Source organism: Meriones unguiculatus, chromosome 5 (assembly GCF_030254825.1).
Source record: "Meriones unguiculatus strain TT.TT164.6M chromosome 5, Bangor_MerUng_6.1, whole genome shotgun sequence".
Classification (NCBI taxonomy): Eukaryota; Metazoa; Chordata; class Mammalia; order Rodentia; family Muridae; genus Meriones; species Meriones unguiculatus.
The window spans coordinates 33,584,423-33,605,628 of NC_083353.1; the positions used below are offsets into that span (position 1 = coordinate 33,584,423).

At 40.2% G+C, this 21,206-nt stretch overlaps 1 protein-coding gene across 1 annotated transcript in view; it reads right to left on the reverse strand.

Annotated features, from left to right (window-relative positions):
* Positions 1–21,206, reverse strand: part of Adgrv1 (adhesion G protein-coupled receptor V1) — a 568,841-nt gene that overhangs the window by 294,734 nt on the left and 252,901 nt on the right. The window contains exons 80-82 of the mRNA XM_060383611.1: positions 17,623–17,872; positions 16,894–17,033; positions 14,199–14,359 (exon numbers count right to left, since the gene is read on the reverse strand). Of these exons, the coding sequence (XP_060239594.1) occupies positions 14,199–14,359; positions 16,894–17,033; positions 17,623–17,872 (551 nt within the window). The remainder of the gene's footprint in view (positions 1–14,198; positions 14,360–16,893; positions 17,034–17,622; positions 17,873–21,206) is intronic.

Sequence of the window (21,206 nt, forward strand, 5' to 3'; positions counted from 1 at the left end):
CCTTCTCCATCACTGCGGCCGGGGCTCACAACTCATTCACGTGTCCTTTTGAGTCTCTAGGATAATCACAAGTTGCTTAAATTCATTCCAGTTGCTTATGTACAGATTTAACTCTCCAAAGCACCATACGCTAACCACATTTTCCTTCTCATTATCAACCACAAGAAAACAAATATGTATTTACTGCACGTTTCTGGGGTGGGTGCTAACAGTGCAAGTCAAGGAATATACATATTTCCTGCCCATTTTCTTTTTTCTTTTTCTTTCTTTCTTTCTTTCTTTCTTTCTTTCTTTCTTTCTTTCTTTCTTTCTTTTTGAGACAGGGTTTCTCTGTGTAGCCTTGACTGTCCTGGACTCGATTTGTAGACCAGGCTGGCCTTGAACTCATAGAAATCCACCTGCCTCTGCCTTTCCAAGTGCTGAGATTACAAGCATGTGTCACTGTACCCAGCTCCCATTGTATTTCACAAGAATTTATTTAGTGATTTTTCTCCTTACTTTGGTGATCAATTCCCTATCATATTCCTGTTCCCTCACAGAAAGTTAGCACGGAAGTGTCACAAGCTTAGAAACATCTGACTGTGTATAAAATGTTGCCATGGCCCCTAACTCTAATTCAGGACTCAAAACCAGAGGCAGGAAAGTGGCTGGACTGTGTTAGCCTCTCAGCATAATGTCTCACAGTTCTGTGTCTGTGTTGGTTAGTTTTTGTCAGTTTGGCACAAGTCAGAGGGGAAGCAGGAACGTCAATTGAGAAAATGCCTCCACCAGACTGGTCTATAAGCATTTTCTGGGTTAAGATTGGTATCAGAGTACCACTCCTGGGAAGGTGATCCTGGGTCATTAAAAAAAACAAACAAACAAACAAACAAGCTGAGTGAGCAATGGAAAATCAAGCCAACAAACCACATTCATTCTGCTTCGGGTCCTGCCTCCAGGTTCCTGCTTCCCACCTTGCCCTCCGGCCCCACCTTTCATTCTTGATGGCTTGGGAGCTCTAAACTTAAATCCACACTTTCCTCTCCAAGTTGCTTTAGATCAGTGTTTTATCACCGCAGTTAAAAGCTCCCTAGAACCACTGGTTCCCTCTTCATTGAAAGGAGAATTCTGCTGATAGTCTTAAGCAAGCTGTGCTGTAAACTAGGCAAGCCCATCTGGCTTTGGAGATGATATAGAATACTTAAGCTTTAAAGAAATAAATATTTTAGATACAAAGTTTCTAAATCACTACACACGTATGTAACTATCCAAAGGACTATATGCACTAATATACAAATTTAGGAAAGTAACACTTTCTTCAGTTTGGAAATGAGTGCTTCTATTCTGTATATATACTTAACATTTACAAAGAAATATTTTTATTGCAGTTCTTTAGCTTAAATTCTTTAATATAAATATTCAAATCATAAAACAGAATGTATAAGGATAGAATTTCTAAAAGAAAGCATAACAAACTATAATAACTCCGTGTATTAACTAAATATGTACTCTACAGTCTTAAAATTTTATTTAATTATGTAGAGAGACATCCTCCTTGCTAAGTAATAATCTTTTTTCTTGCTCTGTATGGATTACAGGTTGGGCTGGAAGACAAAACCTTCGTTTAATCCCTTAACGCACACTTAACATAGGGAAAGTCACAATGTAATACCACTGATGGCACGTGATTTAGTTAGGACCCAGCTATGAAGCAGGGGTCTGTTCTTGGCTGCTCTCAGACCTGAATATTTACAATTTTGGAGTTTAGGATTAATTACAACTGCGGAGTATTTATGTGAATAAATACGGCTGTGTGAAAATAGGTAGAACCAGGAGACATCATTGTTTGGCATGTGTTAGAGATGGGAAAACTTCCCAGGCAACTGCAATTTAGCCCCACATGAGACAAGTGTGAGTACATTTTCTAGAAACTGTTCTTTAAAGTACTAATAAATTGTGCACGTTCCGTGTAAGCCCACCACTCTGTGTATACCTGCTTCCTTTGCAGACAAATCCAAACAAAATGAGCTCACTGTTACATCATTGCTAAGTCAGGCTTTAGCTCTTTAACTTTGCTGTTTCTTATCTTTCTACCTCATGTACCTGCGATTGTAGGTTTTCTCCTGTTTTATTACAAATGCTGCTGAGTCGACACTTCTTTAAAAGTTTTCCGTCCATTCAATGTGTTTTGTTTAGTGCCACTAATAAGCTAAGGATGGGAAGGAAGGACAATTGTTGGTATAATGTTCTTTAGAAATGTATATACCTTACCCTTGTTCATTCAAATGCTGATTTATCCCCCTCACTCTCTGGTTTCAATCCGGATACTGCACTGTGATACTTATTCTAAGCATCCTGTCTCAACTTGGTGTAAACTTCCAAATAAAGCAACTAGCCACAATGTTGAGCAGGGAAAGGAAGTAGGTGGGAGAGGGGAGGAGCCAGAGGACAGGAAAGAGGGGAGGAGCCAAAGGACAGGAAAAGGTGGGAGGAAGAAAGGAGAGAGAGTTGGGAGAGCAGAGGTAGGAGCAGGGATCTTGGAACAGTGAGGAGAGAATGAACCAGACCTTAAGATTTCACAAACACCAAGTATAACAGGTAAAATCTAAATGTTAGGAAACTATGAGGGCTTGGAGGCTTAGGAGGGAGTAACTGTTGCCCAGCATTGTGTTCTAGGTTAACTAAATAAACCCAGTGTCTGTGTGGTGATTTGGTTACACAGCTGTTTAGGACTAACAGCAGCAATTACCAGAAGATATAAAAATAGTAAATATTAATAGTCACTTACAACAGACAATCAACCTTGAAAAGGTTTCCAGTAGGAACAAAGGTCAGCATGAAGCACCTTGGAGCGCACAACTCTATGTGTTAGGGAAGGGGTGCTGTCGCCAGAGAGACGAGTCTTGATAATAAAGGAGGTAAAACTGAGCATAACGGCTACTAGCCACAGGAAGTTGTTTACGTTTTCATACATGAAAGGAAATAGAATTTAAGATTCAGTTATATTTCAAGGATGCATGAGGATGGCCTGCATACCACATACTGGACAGTATAAAACACTGTCATCGTCATAGAGAGCCCTATTAATCCTTCCGGACGATAGTTCAGAAGAATTTATACTGAAGTGACTAAGATAATATGGCTTGAAAGTACAAAGTTGACATATTGCAAAAACTATACCTAGTCTGAAACATGTTGTGTTTCTTGTTTCTCCAACAAGAAATTGGACTGAAGCCACTGCATGCCAGGTGCTGCAACCACAACACTCAGCAAGATGGGCATTGGCTACTCTCCCAGAGATTAATCCCAATTTTGCCTTGTATTTCAGAAAGTGACTGGCTTATGAATATTCACTGAACACAGTTTTGGTCAAAGAGGTGGTGGGGCAGCATTTTAGGTGTCTTTTGTAATTGTTTCCATTGCTCTTAATATTGATTCTGCCTTGGCACACGTGAACACTGCCAGTTTGATACTAGCAGCACTATGGCCAACTGAAATTACACGAGAGCTAGACAAAGGGGCACCATGTAAAGAATGAAGAGCAGAAAAATAAGGAGAGGCTGGGTAGCAGTAGCATCCTTACTGTGCCTGAGTGTTCATCCCAGGTACTGGGAACTGAGCTCATGTGAGAAACTTGCAGTGGCCTTCTGCTTTGTGCAGCTCAGGTCATAGTAAATAGAACTCCTCTGCTGCCGTTGCCAGATAAACCCGATGACTTTGCCCTGAACATGAATTTTAAGGCTCAGTGACCTTTTTATTTTATCCCTTCAAACTCTTCTTTTTAAAATTCTAAGAATTTTTAAAGTTTTTCTTGGGGATAAAACATCATTTGATAGAATGGAATTATTTTGATAACATACTCTTCCACAATCAAAATAGTTGTCTCAAGACAATGGTTTCTGAAAATATGAACTTGAGGTTTCTAAAGAAAGTGACTGAAAGATTTAAAACTAACTTTATTTTTTTAATTTTATTTTTTAAATTTTTAAATAATTTTATACATCCACTTGTATCCCAGCTGTAGCCCACTTCCTTTTTCTTTTTCATTCCTCCCCTCCCTCCCTCATCTCCTCCCTGCTCCCTTCCAAGTCCACTGAGAGGGGGTGTCCTCCTCTCCTTCCATCTGACCCTAGCTTATCAGGTATCTTCAGGATGGATGCAATGTCCTTATCTGTGGCCTAGCAAGGTTGCTCCTCCCTCAGGGGAGAAGGGAAGGAACCCACTTGGATACTGAGCTACCATGGGCTAAGTCTGAGCAGGGGTTATAGGTTATACGCATGCATGGTCCTTGGTTGGAGAAACACTCTTGTGGAAGACCCCTGTGCTCAGATATATTTGGACATTGTGGGGCTCCCTGTCCCCTCTAGGATATACTAATTCCTCCTTCCTTCATATGATTCCCTACAGCTCTGCCAAAGGCTTGGTTATGGGTTGCAGCATCTATTTTGAATAAACTGCTAGGTAGAGTCTTTCAGGTGCCTTCTGTGGTAGGCTACTGTCCTGTTACTTTTTTTCTCGTATTTCCAATGTCCATCCCCTTTGTCCTTCTAGATGGGGATTGATCATTTTACCCCTGGACCTCTTTCTTGTTTATCTTCTTTAGGTGTACATATTTTAGTATGTTTATCCTATCCTATAGGTCTGTATAAGTGAGTATATACCGTATGTGTCTTTCTCCTTCTGGGATAACTCACTCAGGATGATTTTTTTTCTAGATCTCACCATTTGCCTGCAAAATTCATGATTTCCTTGTTTTTAATTGCTGAGTAGTATTCCATTGTGTAAAAGTACCACAACTTCTGTATCCATTCCTCTGTTGATGGACATCTGGGTTGTTTCCAGGTTCTGGCTATTACAAATAAAGCTGCTATGAACATGGTTGAGCAAATGTCCTTGTGTACTTGAACATCTTTTGGATATATGCCTAGGAGTGGTATAGCTGGGTCTTGAGGTAGCAATATTCCTAATTGTCTGAGAAAGCACCAGATTGATTTCCATAGTGATTGTACCAGTTGACATTCCCACCAGCAATGGAGGAGGGTTCCCCTTTCTCCACAGCCTCTCCAGCAAGCGTTGTCTCTTGAGTTTTTTATTTTAGCCATTCTGATTGGTGTAAGGTGAAATCCCAGGGTCGTTTTGATTTTCATCTCTCTGATGGCTAGGGATGTTGAGCATCTCCTTATGTGTTTCTCTGCCATTCTATATTCTTCTACAGAGAATTCTCTGTTTAGCTCCATGCCCCATTTTTTAATTGGGTTACTTGGGTTATTGCCTTTTAACTTCTTTAGTTCTTTATATATTCCAGATATCAGCCCTCTGTCAGATGTTGGGTTGGTGAAGATTCTTTCCCAATCTGTAGGCTATTGTTTTGTTCTAACAATAGTGGCTCTTGCTTTACAGAAGCTTTTCAGTTTCATGAGGTTCCATTTATTGATTGTTGATTTTAGGGCCTGTGCTGATGGTGTTCTGTTCAGGAAGTTGTCTCCTGTACCAATGGGTTCTAGGGTCTTCCCCACTTTTTCTTCTAATCGATTTAGAGTATCTGGTTTTATATTGAGGTCTTTGATCCACTTGGACTTCAGTTTTGTGCAGAGTGATAAATATGGATCTAGTTTCATTTTTCTGCATGTTGACATCCAATTGGACCAGCACCATTTGTTGAAGATGCTGTCTTTTTTCCATTGTATGGTTGTGGCTTCTTTGTCAAAAATCAAGTATTCATAGGTGTGTAGGTTTATTCTGGGTCTTCTATTCGGTTCTATTGATCCACCTTTCTGTTTCTATACCAGTACAAAGCAGTTTTTATTATTATAACTCTGTAGTACAACTTGAGATCAGGGATGGAGATACCTGCAGAGGATCTGTTGTTGTACAGGATTGTTTTGGGAATTCTGGGTTTTGTGAGAATTTTGTTGGTATTTTGATGGGAATTGCATTGAATCTGTAGACTGCTTTTGGCAAGATGACCATTTTCACTATGTTAATCCTACCGATCCATGAGCACAGAAGATCTTTTCATCTTCTGATGTCTTCTTCAATTCCTTTCTTCAGAGACTTGAAGTTTTTTTCAAACAGGTCTTTCACCTGCTTGATTAGAGTCACCCCAAGGTACTTTATGTTATTAGTGGCTCTTGTGAAGGGTGTTGTTTCCCTGATTTCTTTCTCAGCCCTTTTGTCTTGGGTATACAGGAGGGCTTCTGATTTTTTTAGTTGATTTTGTATCCTGCCACTTTGCTGAAGGTGTTTATCAGCTGAAGGAGTTCTCTGATTGAGTTTTTGGGGTCACTCAGGTATACTATCATATCATCTGCAAATAGTGAAACTTTGACTTCTTCCTTTCCAATTTGTATTCCCTTGATCTCCCTTACTTGTCTTACTGCTCTAGCTAGGACTTCAAGTACTATGTTGAAGAGATATGGAGACAATGGGCAGCCTTGCCTTGTGTCTGATTTCAGTGGGATTGATTCAAGTTTCTCTCCACTGAGTTTGATGTTGACTATAGGCTTGCTGTATATTGCCTTTACTATGTTTAGGTATGTGCCTTGTATCCCTGACCTTTCCAAGACTTTAAACATGAATGGGTGTTGGACTTTGTCAGATTCTTTTTTGGTGTCTAGGAAGATGACCATGTGGTTTTTCTTCTTCAGTTTGTTTATATGGTGAATTACATTGATGGATTTCCATATATTGAACCACCCTTGCATGCCTGGGATGAAGCCTACTTGGTCATGGTAGATGATATCTTTTATGTGTTCTTGGATTCGCTTTCCAAGTATTTTATTGAGTATCTTTACATCAATGTTCCTAAGAGAGATAGGTCTGAAGTTCTCCTTTTTTGTTGGGTCTTTGTGTGGTTTAGGTATCAAGGTGACTGTGGCTTCATAGAATGAGTTTGGTAATGTTCCTTCTGTTTCTATTTTGTAGAATAATTTGGAGAGACTTGGAGTTAGCACTTCTTTGAAGATTTGGTAGAATTCTGCACTGAAACCATCTGGCCCTGGGCTTTTTTTTGGAAGGGAGAATGTTGATTGCTCCTTCAATTTCCTTGGGGAATATAGGACTGTTCAATCTTTCTACCTGGTCTTGACTTAAATTTGGTAATTGGAATCTATCAAGAAAATTGTCCATTTCTTTTAGATTTTCAAATTTTGTGGCATATAGGCTTTTGTAGTACGACCTAATGATTGTTTGGATTTCCTTAGTGTCTGTAGTTATGTCCCCCTTTTCATTTCTGATTTTGCTGATTTGGATAGTTTCTCTCTCCCTTTTAGTTAGTTTGGTTAAGGGTTTGTCTATCTTGTTAATTTTCTCAAAGAACCAGCTCTTGGTTTCATTGATTCTTTGAATTGCTTTATTTGTTTTTAATTGGTTGATTTGAGCCCTGAGTTTGATTATTTCCAGCTGTCTGCTCCTCTTGGGTGTTTCTGCTTCTTTTTCTTTTTTTTCCTAGGGCTTTCAGTTGTGCTTTAAGGGCTTTAAGTTTTTTGTATGAGATGTTACAAATTTCTTCTTAAAGGCACTTAGTGCTAGGAGTTTTCCTCTAAGTACTGCTTTCATTGTCTTCCATAAATTTTTGGTATGTTGTACCTTCATTTTCATTGAATTCTAGGAATTCTTTAATTTCTTTCTTTATTTCCTCCTTAACCCAGCTGTCATTGAGCAGTAAGTTGTTAAATTTTCTTGTGTGTGTAGGCTTTTTGCTATTTCCATTGTTGTTGAGGTCTAGCTTTAGTCCATGGTGGTCAGATAGTATACAGAGGATTATTTCAATCTTCTTGTATCTGTTGAGGGCTTGCTTTGTAACCAACTATATGGTTTATTTTGGAGAATGTTCCATGAGGTGCTGAAAAGAATTTATATTCTTTTGAGTTTGAGTGAAAAGTCCTGTAGACACCTATTAGGTTCATTTTAATTAGGATGTTTGTAAGTGCCTTTATTTCCCTGTTTGGCTTCTGTCTAGATGATCTGTTCCTTGGTGATAGTGGGGTGTTGAAGTCTCCCACTATTAAGGTGTTGGGGTCGATGTGTGATTTAAGCTTTAATAATGTTTCATTTACGAATGTAGGTGCTCTTGTATTTGGGGCATAGATGTTCAGAATTGTGTTGTCTTCTTGGTGGATTTTTTCCTTTGATGAGAATGTAGTGCCCCTCTACATCTTTTTTGGTTAGTTTTGGTTGAAAGTCTATTTTATTAGATATTAGGATATCCACTTCTGCTTGTTTTGGGGGTCCATTTGCTTGAAAAACTGTTTTTTAGCCTTTTACTCTGAGGTAGTGTTTATCTTTGTTGCATAGGTGTGTTTTTTGGATGCAGCAGAATGTTGGATCCTGTTTCTGCACCCAATCCGTTAGTCTGTGTCTTTTTAGTGGAGAGTTGAGTCCATTGATGTTGATAGACAAAAATGACCATTGAATGTTATTTCCTGTTATTGTGGAGTTGGTGGTGTTACTGTGATTCATTGCTTGTTTTCTTTTGATTTTTTTTGGGGGGGGAAATTATCTATAACCTATGTTTTCTTGGGTGTAGTTGTTTTCGTTGGATTGGAATTTTCCTTCTAGTATCTTCTGTAGGGCTGGTTTGCTGTTCAAATATTGCTTAAATTTAGTTTTGTCATGAAATATTTTGTTTTCTCCACCTATGTTGATTGAAAGCTTTGCTGGGTATAGTAGTCTAGGTTGGCATCTGTGGTCCCTTAGAGCCTGCATGATATCTTCCCAGGCCATTTTGGCTTTCATAGTTTCTGAGGAGAAGTGTGATTCTGATAGGTCTACCTTTATATGTTACTTGGCCTTTTTCCCTTGCTGCTTTTAGTATCTTTTCTTTGTTCTGTAGATTAGGTGTTTTGACTATGATGTTCCGTGAGGAATCTCTTTTCTGGTCTGGTCTATTTGGTGTTCTGTAGGCCTCTTGTATGTTTGTGGACATCTCTTTATTTAGGTTGGGAAAATTTTCTTCTATGATTTTTTTGAAAATATTTTCTTGACCTTGAAGCCTGGAATCCTCTTCTTCGTCAATTCCTATTATTCTTAGATTTTGCCTTTTCATGGCGTCCTTGATTTCTTGGATGTTTTGTATTTGGGATTTTTCTGATTTTACTTTTTGTTTAAGAGAAGTATCAATTTCTGCAAGTGTTATCTTCAGCACCCAAGATTCTCTCTTCCATCTCTTATATTCTATTAGTGATGCTTACCTTTGTGGTTCCTTCTCTTTTCTCTAAGTTCTCCAATTCCAGGGTTTTCTCAGTTTGTGTTTTCTTTATTGATTAATTCTGTTTTCATGCCTTGCAACATTTCCTTCATCTGTTTGAATGTGGATTGCTGTGTCTCCAAGATGGTCTCTATTTTTTTGTTTGTTTCCTCTCTTAATGCCACTACTTCTGCCTCCATTTGTTTGTCTATATTTGCCTGTGTTTCTTTAAGAGTTTCGTCCACTTTATTTTGTTTTCATTTTGTTTTATTTTGTTTTCATTTGGGAGGCCAAATCTTAGAGATTTATTTGTTTCCTCTTTACCTGTTTGAATCTGTATGGCTATTTCTCTGAGAGATTTGTTGGTTTCCTCTTTATGTGCCTCAAATAACTGGATAATCATAGCTTTAAAATCATTTTCTTGTGTTTCTGATGAGTTGGAGTATCCATTAATTTTAGGGGTTGCTGGTGAAGCCATTATATCTTGATTTACGTTGGTTGTGTTCTTTCACCAACCCCTGGCCATTTGGTTATCCATAGTGTTCACTGTTTGTTGCTGGATTCTGCAGATCAGACTGATCTTTCTCTGGTGTCTGCAGAATTCTTCAGGAAAATGGGTGAGGTCTAGTGGTTTCAGTGTGTGCGTTGGTGATTCAGCTATACCTGTAAGAGGAAAGTTCGCAGGCACAGAAGAGCAAATGTGAGGTAGCATGTGATTGAGTGTGTGCTTGTAGGTGTGTCCTAAGGGACAGGGTGTTGGAGAATGAAGAGGCCTTCAGTGTACGAGAGGGGTGCCTTGCAGGCACTGATGGTGTTGCAGTGCTTATAGGGATCGCAAGCGCTGTTGAAGATAGCAGGCACATATTGTTTTTGCAGGTTTGCTAGGCTTTGGTGGCCATTCAGCTGGTTTTCTGTCACTGAGGGGTCGGATGGCCCATACAGTCATTGGCTGGGCAGCCCTGTGTAGTCAGTGCTGCCACTTGCAGACTTGGGATCTGGGAAGGACTGTACTGCGAATCTCGGTCTCTGTGGCTGGCACTCTTTGGGTGTGCGCTCTGGCAGGTTGGAGTTTCTGGTGGTGCTCCCCAATGGTGATGGTGTGGGGGGGGTGCGCTCCGAGGGTCCAGAGCTCGGCAAGAGGGCACTAGGCGGGGCGTGGGCTCCTCAGACATGTGTTCTGAGGGGTGGCGTTCAGTGGTTACAGCTCTCTGCTGTGGCTGAGGGGCCTGAAGCTCTGCCTCTGCTGTCTTGGGCCTGAGACACTGAGCTTTGCGGATTTGGGATACAGGAAGGACTGTATTGCGAAACTGAGTCTCTGTGGTTGGGCCTGAGCTCTGGCGCTGGCAGTGGGTGCGCTCCTCTGGTGTGGCGGGTTTCTGGAGGTGTGTGCGCTACCGCAAGGCAGGATTTCCTATGCTGGGTGCTCTCTGGCGGGGCGGGTTTTTCGGAGGTGTGTGTGCTCTGGCTGCACGGGATTCCTGGAGGGACGTGAGCTCCGCAGCGCTTCTTGTGGTGGGATTGTGTCCCTTGGGGCGGAGGGGTAGGGATGCCTGGCAGGTCTGGAGCTGGGCAAGAGGGCCCTAGGCAGGGCCCGGGGTGTGGGCTCCTAGGAAGCGTGTCCGAGGGGTGTTGTTCAGCGGGCTGCTCTAAGAGGCCTGGAGCACTGTCTCTGCTGTCTTAGTCCCCAGGCTGTGAGCTTTGCTCTCAGCTGCCTGGCGCTGTGTGCAGGCTTCCCGGTGCAGTAGGCCCAGACAAGGAAGCGCCCCACTTCATTCTCAGAGAAGTCTACGCCAGATCTAAATCTACAAGCACTTCACTCTTCTGTGGTGTCCCCTTCCCTTTAGCAAGCCCAAAAGTCCAAATTCTAGTTTCGATTGTCTCTCCACTCACCAATTTCAGAGATTCATGTCCTCTGCCTCTCCAAAAACAGTGAGCCCTTTTCACCGCCATCTTGGAACCCCCTAACTTTACTTTAAAAAACCCTTTTTTTTAAGTGAATGCAAGTGTGTTCAGATTTAACTCTTTAATTATTGAGGCTCTTGTCTCTCTGGCCACCTTTCTTGTGTGTTCCCTGAGGTGCTTCATAATGACTTTTATTACAGCAAAAATTTTTTCAGGGTTGGCCAGTTATTATTACTTTGAAAATACATCAGCATTTCAGCTTGCGGAGGAGAAAAAAAAAAGCACAACATGAAAATTTTGACATTTTTTAAAAGAGTGAACATAAAAAGATCATCCTCAAATAATTTTTATTAACTTTCTCATAAGGATCATACTTAGCCACTAACAAATTATTATTATAAAACTGACATTGTATGGGTATTTACACACTTAGTATTATATTTTTAAGTAGATAAAAATTAGCCAATTAACAAAAAACACTTAAAAGATTTCTTCATGATAAGATTTCTTCATGATAAGAAGAAAGTGACAGAAATGTGAACTCAGCCCATGTCTAGTAGTGTGACACAACTCCACCACAGGGAACTGAAATACAACAGGGTAGGGTCAAATAGAAGGGGAAGTAGACCTTCTCCATCAGTGGACTAGGGGAGAGGCATAGGAGGAGAAGAGGGAGGGATGGTGGGATTGGGAGGAGACCAGGGAGGGGGACACAGCTGGGATACAAAGTGAATAAGTTGTAATAAATGATAATAATAAAAAATGTCACCAAAAAATACAAATGCATCAAAATGACGGAGTCAATTCGCTTCAGTTAAGATGGGAAAGAACTACATCATGAATGTTACAGGTACTCTTTAAGGTTATAAGATTATAGAACCTTTGTTAAGAGTAAAGTCAGGCAAATCCAATCTGACAGTCATCTTTGATGGGGAAGTATCTGAAGGGCTGTAGAAAAGCCAGGAGGATTTGTAATCCTTATCACCCAGGCAGGTGTCTGCATGCGCCTCAAGCCTTGCTGATCATGTTAGTAATCATATCAGATTACGGCACTGTCACCTGAAGCCATCTTAATTTATAATTCTCCCAGGTTATTCCCATGGGGGCGGGAGAATGCACACAGCCCTCTGATTGCTTTTCCCTTTTTATATTTTTCACCTCAAGGAATGGCCTCAGTTTCATTTTCTGGTATTTGGCAAACCTGGGAACTTCCAGGTGTGTCCTCTTGCTTTTCACCTCTCTAAAGTGCCCAAGCCTTTATCCCTCTTCACCCACTTCTCAAACTGTCATCATTTCAGCCTTTCTGCACTAGACTAGAAAGCCGAGCTGCAAGCTAGAGCTGGCCCAGGCATCCTGGAATTTACTGTGACTAAAACTAACAAAGAGCTAGCTCACTGTTATGAAATCAGAGCTATTCCATTTGGCCTGACCCACGCTACGTATTACATATGTAAGAAACAAAAAGTTATTTTTTCTAATTCCTGAGGGCCCATCAGAGTAATGGACATTGGTTCTCTTATAAAGAGTTAACCGAGGCAACAAACAAACAAACAAACAAACAAACAAACAACCAAACAGGATTTTAGAGTCCTTACTTATCAAATACCTTGAATAAAAGAGGAAACAAAATCATAATGTCAAAGTCTTGAGGCTGGTCACATGTCAAAGGCACAAATACATGAGCAGGTCAGTGTTGCCTTTTCTGCACCAAGTCATAGAAAGTATAGAATGGCTAACAATGCTCCCGGAACATGCCTATGGTTCTAGCATGTTAACACAAAGTCAGTGACACCATACTTTAAACTGTAAAGCTCTCCATTTTGATGTTCAATGTTTATGTAAAGCAGATGATCCCTGAGGGTCACAGCAGCACTTGTATTTGTTTGTAAAATAATATGCATGGTTAACTTTTTATTTCATTACTCTATGAAACTTCTTTGCTCATTAAATATGCCACCATTAAAATACAACAAAATTTGGAACTCTATTTATCTTAATAATTTAGCGCATAAGAAATGCCATTCATCTTTTATGAATAATATTATTAAGAATAGGAGATTCTTAACTTTTGGTATAAAATCTAAGAGTCATAATTCATATTCCTTAATAAAAATTGAAACTATGTGAAATTAAATTATACTGGAAACATTTAACAACCAAGAATAATAATTAGTTACTTGAGTTTATCTCCAGAAACATTTCCTAATGGATAAAGATTGCTAGCAGACTATTGGTACAACATATTTATAAAGATAATCCCTCACAATAACAGACAAATCATCACTAAAGCAGAATATCAGAGGTGAATGAGTGAATATATTTACCATGCTGAGATGCAGGTATGATTTGTAGTCATACATACATTGGGGATAGGAATTTTGCCATAGACTGACACATTGAGTCAGTAATTTACTCCATTTTCCACAACTAGTCACTGATAGGACTTGAGCAAGGCAATCTGGCTACAAGGTTACAGTCATGTATAGTTATTATCCCATACCAAGTTATTTGTAGAGCACATTGTTCTGGAGACAATGAGGGGAGGTTACAAGGTAAACTGGGGTACAGCAAGAGTGGAGGTGAGGCACGAAGTAGTGCAAGGATTTCTCACGCTTCTCAGCACATGCTGTGTGCAGCAATCTACAGCCGTGCTGTATGTAAACCATTTGACCGACACTAATAAAACCCAGGTTCCTATCACTGCGATAAAAAGGGGGCTAAATACGTTGAATGGAAGGGAATATGTTGAAAGTACCAAAGTTTTTGAAGGCCAGTGAACATATGGGTAGAATGTTTATTTTAATGAAAACACAAAATCCTTGTATGTATTGATTCATACCATTCAATTTTCTAACTGTAGAACCTAAGTTTTAAAGCACAAAGTTTTAAATACACCATAAATGGTTGGTTACCTTTCCTGTTATCTAGCTTCTGTCTTATACTGTGTCCCATACTCTTCATGAATTAAAACTGAGTTTGTCCTCCTTAAATATAAGCTGTACACATTAGTGATTAAGACAATGGGAAAATAATTATAGTACGTTCATACCTTACACACGCAAAATAACTATGGGAAAGTTTTATTCTCACATAGATTTAAAATTCATGACTTGGAAACCCTGCCACTGACCTGAGATGCATATAAACCCAGAAGAGAAAAAGGCTTCATTGTATGATGACAAGTTGTCAGTCTGGGCGTAGACAGCATACACAGACATGTGTGAACAGGCGCAGTCCACGTAGTCTGAGGTATCTCCAACCACTCTGCAAAACTGGCTGTCAGACAACCAGCTAGAACAAAACACAATAGTCACTGTTCTTTCAATAATATTTCAAAGACGTTAAGACTGTTTTTAAAGGAAAAAGAACTAGCTGAAATTAAATGTTCTTTACTCAAGACTTAAGCAGGCTACATTTTCCAGAAGAAACACTGGAGGGAACATCTTGTTCAGGACATGATCCAACAGATTCCACCAAGACACCTTAAGAAGCAGTGTAAATACCAACCACGCATGCCAGAGCATTTGCTGTACCGACGAAGTTAACCCTCCTAGCAACAGGACAGCTGCCTTAACCATCCCAAAGTAAATTTGTTCTTCTCTGTCATTCACAATTCCCCACTGACCAGCACAGCCACATGTGTGAATCCCAGCAGATGACCACAGCCATGACATGTGTAGACCCCCACAGATCAGCATAGCTGACTGAGTTAGGGTCTCTATTGCTACAGCAAACACCATGACCAAAACAGAAAGGATTTATGTGGCTTGCATTTCCACATTGCTGTTCATCACCAAGGAAAGCGAGGACAGGAACTCAAGCAGGGCAGGAACCTTGAGGCATGGAAGAGTGAGCCTTGCCGGCTTGCTCTACATGGCTTGCTCAACCTGCTTTCTTATAGAAACCAGGACCACCAGCCCAGGGCTGGCATTACACACACTGGGCTACCCCTACTCCCACTAATTAAGAAAATGCTTTAGAGCTGGATCTTAGGGAGACATTTTCTCAGTTGATGCTACTTCCTCTCTAGTGGCACTAGCCAGCATAAAAGCCAGCCAGAACAATAGTTGCTGTCTATATAGGATTAACTTCTCTTGCTTTCAAAAGTCTTTCATTTTTCCCCACACCACATGAAGCTCACTTGTTAGCTGTGGTGGTGTGGATAATAATGGCCCCCATATGCTCATATATTTGAATACTTGAAATTGCTGAAACTGTTTGAGAAAGATTAGGGGGTGCGGCTTTTCTGAAAGAGCTGTGGCCTGCTTAGAGGAGGTATGTCACTAGGAGTAGACTTTAAGGTTTCAAAAGCCCTTGCCAGGCCCAGTCTTCACCTTCTCTCTTTTTTTGTTTCTCTCTCTCTCTGCCTCCATCTTACAGATAAAATATATGTTCGCATCTGCTCCAGCACTATGGCTGCATGTTTCCTGCCATGCTCCCTTCCATGATGGCCATTGACTCTGAAACTGTAATTAAATGCTTTCTTTGATAGGCTTCCTTGGTCATGGTGTCTTATTATAGCAGTAGACCAGTAACTAACATATATGCTTTCCTATGATTCCATCCATGTATTTTCTTTTTTTTTTTTTTTTGTATTTTGAGTTATATATCATAAATACATTTTTCAAGGAACTTCAAGTATTTCTTTCAGTGAAGTTCATCTCATTGAGAGTCAGTGAGTGGTTGCTTCTTGAACCTCTTCTTTTCATTAACGTGGATTCCATTTCTTTTCAAATGATGTAAAACTTCCCAACTCAAAATGCAGACTTCATCTTGAAACATTATGCATTAGATACTGAGGAGTAGAGATTATTTATGAACTATTGTCCTTTGATTTATGGTGGAGTAGCCTCTTAACCTTACTATTTATTTTTAAATGCTGCAAATGTCTTCACTATACCTAGCGCACTCACTGCTTAGCCATGCTGTTTATCCTCAGGAGCACATTGCTGACCAGGAGCCATGGCTCACTGCCATGTACAGCACCAGATCACGTACTACCAAAGAGAGAAAAATCACAGTTCAAAATCTGAGCCGTCTCAGCAAAGTGTATCGCTTCTGCATAAGCTTCGTGTACAAAACTATACATTGAACCATCACAGGGACCCTCCTGTATCAGGTTCAAAACCCAGCATCAGGAATCAGGCATCAGGCATTCACAATGTTTTATTGCAGAGAAAAAGAGACAAACCCAAATAGATGATTTGGTTTTCCTGTTGGGCTAAAATTTGGTAATAAAGAAAATCTCATGCCTCATACCAACAGCAGACCCCTCTCCCAATACAACTGGACTCCACAGCACTGACTGAGATTTGAGTAGCACTATGTTTTTCAGGAACCTAAGTCCAGAGGCTGGAGAGACTCAAAGAACACCCAGCCTCTTGTTTCTGCTATACCAGTGTTTATTCCTCAAATGGCTTTCTCACAGTGGACTGTGAGAAAGAATTCTTACACCCTGCTGATCCTTCCAAAACATAAGCCACAGTTACTGAATTGCCGACAGCAGGGGCATAGGAAGATATTTCCTTTTATGTGCAAAAAATTAACTGATAACTTCAGAAACGTTATGTAAGCTAAGCAGAGCTGATGATACTGCCCTTGAGAATAGCAACAGTAAAGAAAGAGAAAAAGTACACACACGTTCAGCTACCTGAAGAGTGCCCACTGGAATGATGCCAGGCTATCTTTTATCACTGATTTACCTGGTTTCCAGGGGAGATCTTTCTCCAGTTGAAGCCTTCCCTGAGGCTTTGGCAATACAAGCAGGTGCAGTGCTTCTGGACAGGAAAGCACCAAAAACTGACCTTAGGATCTATCAGTAGTACCTGGCAGCAGCCTGATTCCAGAAGAGACACAGAGCCGAATGCGGAACAATTCTAGGCTCAGCTGCATGAATCCTGTAGAGAACCTCATTGTTGTTAGGCAGGGGTTGTGCACTCTGACCTTTCACATTCAAAGATAATACCTATAATGTCAGAAGAAATAAAAAATTTAATGGCAATTTTCTAGTCAGCGTTACAACTGAGTCTCTCAGTCTGAAGCAGACTCAGGTTTTCTAATACTTAATGCCTATAGTGTTTTCTTCAGAACCACTAGCTGTCTCTCTCCTGAATGCAGACCCTGAGAGGCTTTCCATCACCACAGTCCAACTCCGCTACACTCGCTTCTCAATCTTTAACTGATAACACCCACTGTATCCCATAGGTACATGCCAAGATACCATTGTAGGTAAAACTATAGCTTTATGCTTTGATGATTTACATGTATATGTGTGTACACACACACATACTCACACATGCATACACACACATGCATATACACCTATACACACATGCGCATACACACATGCACACACACACGCATACACAGAAACTCTATACATAAAGGAAACATGAAGCCCACAATTCTACAAATAGCTTACAAGGAAAGAATAATTTTCCTGCCACTCCTATGTAGCACCTGACAAAAGAAAAAATCTAAGCAATTGTGTCCTGAGTTTGTCCACTAAAGGAAAAATAACATAAAACATCACATGTTTTGAAATGAGAGATTACCTTGTCTTTCAGGGCAGGAAGGTTGTTTCCTGCTACAAACCACTGCTGGCTGCTGTACTCCACAAACTGGACAAATGTGCATGCACTTTTCCCGTCTAGCATTTCTACATCAGGAACATCAAATAGCCTCTCTGGAATCTGAATGTAGTCCCCTTCCTTCCCTTCAAACTTGTGTCCATTGATTTGCTGAGGGTACCAATGAAGAGCCAGTATTGACAAATATGGACAACTGTCAAAGACGGTTTTGCTTCTACAAGAGAAAAATGAGTCTCTGCTGAGATGGCAGTTCTTTCGTCAATGTAGCACATTGTACTGGCTTAATGTTTAACCTGAAGGTCTTTCTCTTCTCGTAGAACAATGGCACTACTAATCCCAACACTAAATAAACATCTGTTTTCCGTTGCCTACGCGAACATTACATCTTTCTACCTCCCTTTGCTTGATCTTTCTTGTAACCTGGAAGCTGTTACATGATCATCACAATACAATCTGTGGCTTTAAAATGTACTTTTTTGTGTTGGTCATAGGCTGTGATAGAGTGCTGAAGAAAAGATATTCATTCCTATTACAGTGGGGCCTTTGGTTTTATTTAAAATCTATAGCTTCATTTTCATTTCAGATCTACTTATGCCTTTCTAGTACATAAAAGCCTTCTAACATAACTGTCCATCTAGTAAGAAAACACCCTTAAATAATGGTCTTGATTCTTCTGATATTTCTGGTTTTTTCCATGCCTCTTTTAGGGATAATAAGATTCTGTGCTCAGTTAAATTGCTTTCTAACCTCAATGTGAGTTGAATGCATGCAGACTTGGTTGAAAGTACAGGTGAAATTCCAGCCTTGCTAAGACAAAATCTTTATGTAGAGAGAGTACTTATGGGTCAAAGAATGTGAAAATCTGTAACTATTTTCTCTGAAATTTGTAATGAGTTGTTCCTGGAGTCATCATCTTTGCAACAGTGAGCAGATACCAAGACACATATGAAACCTGCCTTCAAAAGGGTGCATTTGGATACTATGAGAGGTATCTGTCCAACGTTCTATCAGCCACACTGTATACAGAGTGTGTAGAGAGATTGGGGATCAAAATGATACCTTGGTAAGGCCTGTAATGTGAGAAACAGATCAGATAATGCTAAATGAAAATCTGAACAGATAAAAGCGAGCCTTTTCCTCTAGCAGTGTGTTTCCTCGGTAAGAAGTTTCTTCCGAGGCTTAAAGGACAGCATTTTACACTGTTCACTGTCAGCTGTTTCAGCCACACTCCAGGGCAGGCCTGTGCTCAGCAGTGGCTGACAAACACAACATGAACACCGTGATTTTTATGGGCTTTTTGTTTTTCTCTTACCTGTTCTTCTCTAGCGTTTTCCCCTTTTTTGCTTTCTTCTGGTCTTCAGCACCCTCTTCAACATACATGATGTCTCAAAATGCTCTCTCTTTCTTTCTCTCTTCCACCCCCCACCACATTATATTCCAAACACATTCTGTGATCTCATTGTAAACATCTAGTCCATAACAGGTTTCTTTTTTAAATTTAATTAAATTTTTATTTTTTATATTAATTACAGTTTATTTACTTTGTATCCCAGCTGTAGCCCCCTCCCTTATTTCCTCCCAATCCCACCCTCCCTCCCTCATCTCCTCCCTGCCCCTCTCTAAGTCTACTGATAGGGGAGGTGCTCCTCCCCTTCCATCTGACCCTAGCTTATCAGGACTGGCTGCATTGTCCTCCTCTGTGGCCTAGCAAGGCTGCTCCTCCCTTGGGGGGTTAGAGGGAGAGATCAAAGAGCCTGCCATTGAGTTCATGTCAGAAACAGTCCGTGTTCTTCTTACAAGGGTACCCGCTTGTATACTGAGCTGCCCTAGGCTACATCCAAGCAGGGATTCTAGGTTATATCCATGCATGATCCTTGGTTGGAGTATCAGTCTCAGAAAAGATCCCTGTGCCCAGATATATTTGGTCCTTGTGGAGCTTCTGTCCCTTCCAGGTCATACTAACTCCCCCTTCTTTCATATGATTCCCTGTACTCCATAACAGAGGTTTCTGCAGCCAACATAAGAGACATGTAAACAGCACTTAAGTTTGAACTGCTCAGAGTTATCACAGGGGGAAATGTAGGAACCATGGTAATGGGCAGAGAGAGGATGTCCTGAAAGAGACTTCTGTGAGTTTTTTTTTTTTAATTCTTTGCTAATTTTCCCATTTGGAAAATATCAGTCCCAGGACTCACAGCAGGTCTTAAAGGATTGCAGTGTAAGGAGATGTGAGATGTTTCCTGACTTCATGACACCCGGGAATGGATCTGTAATGAAAACCTGGGCTGGAAGTTTTGGTTTTACTGCACTGTTATGACCATGCAGCATGGTGGCCAGCGCAGAATATGGAATCAAGCAGGCCTATGACAGAGCATGAGACTTAGCATGGACTACTCACGTGAATACCGTCAAGGTGATCAAGACCCTGACCCTCAGTTTCTGAACTTGTAAATATGAATCATAAAACCCTAACTCTACCTTTCAATTGCTTGCCTAAAGTGATGACTCATAAAGTATACATATGATATATACCAGCTTTTATGAAGGCTAATGCTGAACCTTATAAAATTTTCAGTATTACTCTGTTTCTACCTATCTGTTTCTTTATTCAATGCAGTCTGGATATAGCAAGAACATAATTAATATCATCAGTGTTATCTGTATTTTACACCTTGTCTGTTATATATAATTTACTGTTTTGAATTTTTATGTCTCTACAACCAAAGAACTATATCCAAAGGTTTATATAATCAGCTGATTTCTTTGTTAGTTTGTCAGAATTCATTATTGAAATGACTCACATTTATTGTGACTTACTAAACACTGGTGATAATTTTTACTGAAAATAAATAATAAAGTTTATAACATTTATATAAATATTTTTACCCAAATACCTATTATATAGTAGCATACATCAGCGACATGAAAATCAAGTTGGATTTTAATTTCTGCCCATGTTCTATGCCAGTGGATTTTAGGATTTTAAAATACTTGGAGGTCTTTGGACTTCAAAAATCCAATTTAGATTAAGAATGTAATTTATGTATCAACATGCACAAAAATATTAACAGGTGGCTACATAACTAATTATGAAGCTAATAATAACCATGAGTATATCCTACTTTCTCTTTCTCTTGCTAGCTTTCTGCGGAGTAGCTCCAGCCACAGAAAATCCCTAAAGTTTGAGAGCAGCTTTCTGGTGGGAGAAACATCTGGGCTTAGGGCAGCATAAGCCATAGCACAAGGCTCATAATCAGCATCTTTCCTCCGCAGAATGTGATTTCCACTCCCTGAATATTGCCTGCAAGAGCAGGCAAGATGAGGCCTTCCTCCTAAAGATGCTGTCACACAAGAGCTCTGTGATGTTGATCGTGCACACTCCTTTCTCTTGCAAGGGCTGCTGTCTTCCTCTAACAATCGGTCTCTTTGGCCCACACGTGCAAAGCACTGACCAAATGCTCTATGTAGAATCCTGACATTGTCCTGTATCACCCACTGCTTTGGAAGCCATGAAGAAATACATTTCAGGTCCAGATAACTTTAGAAAA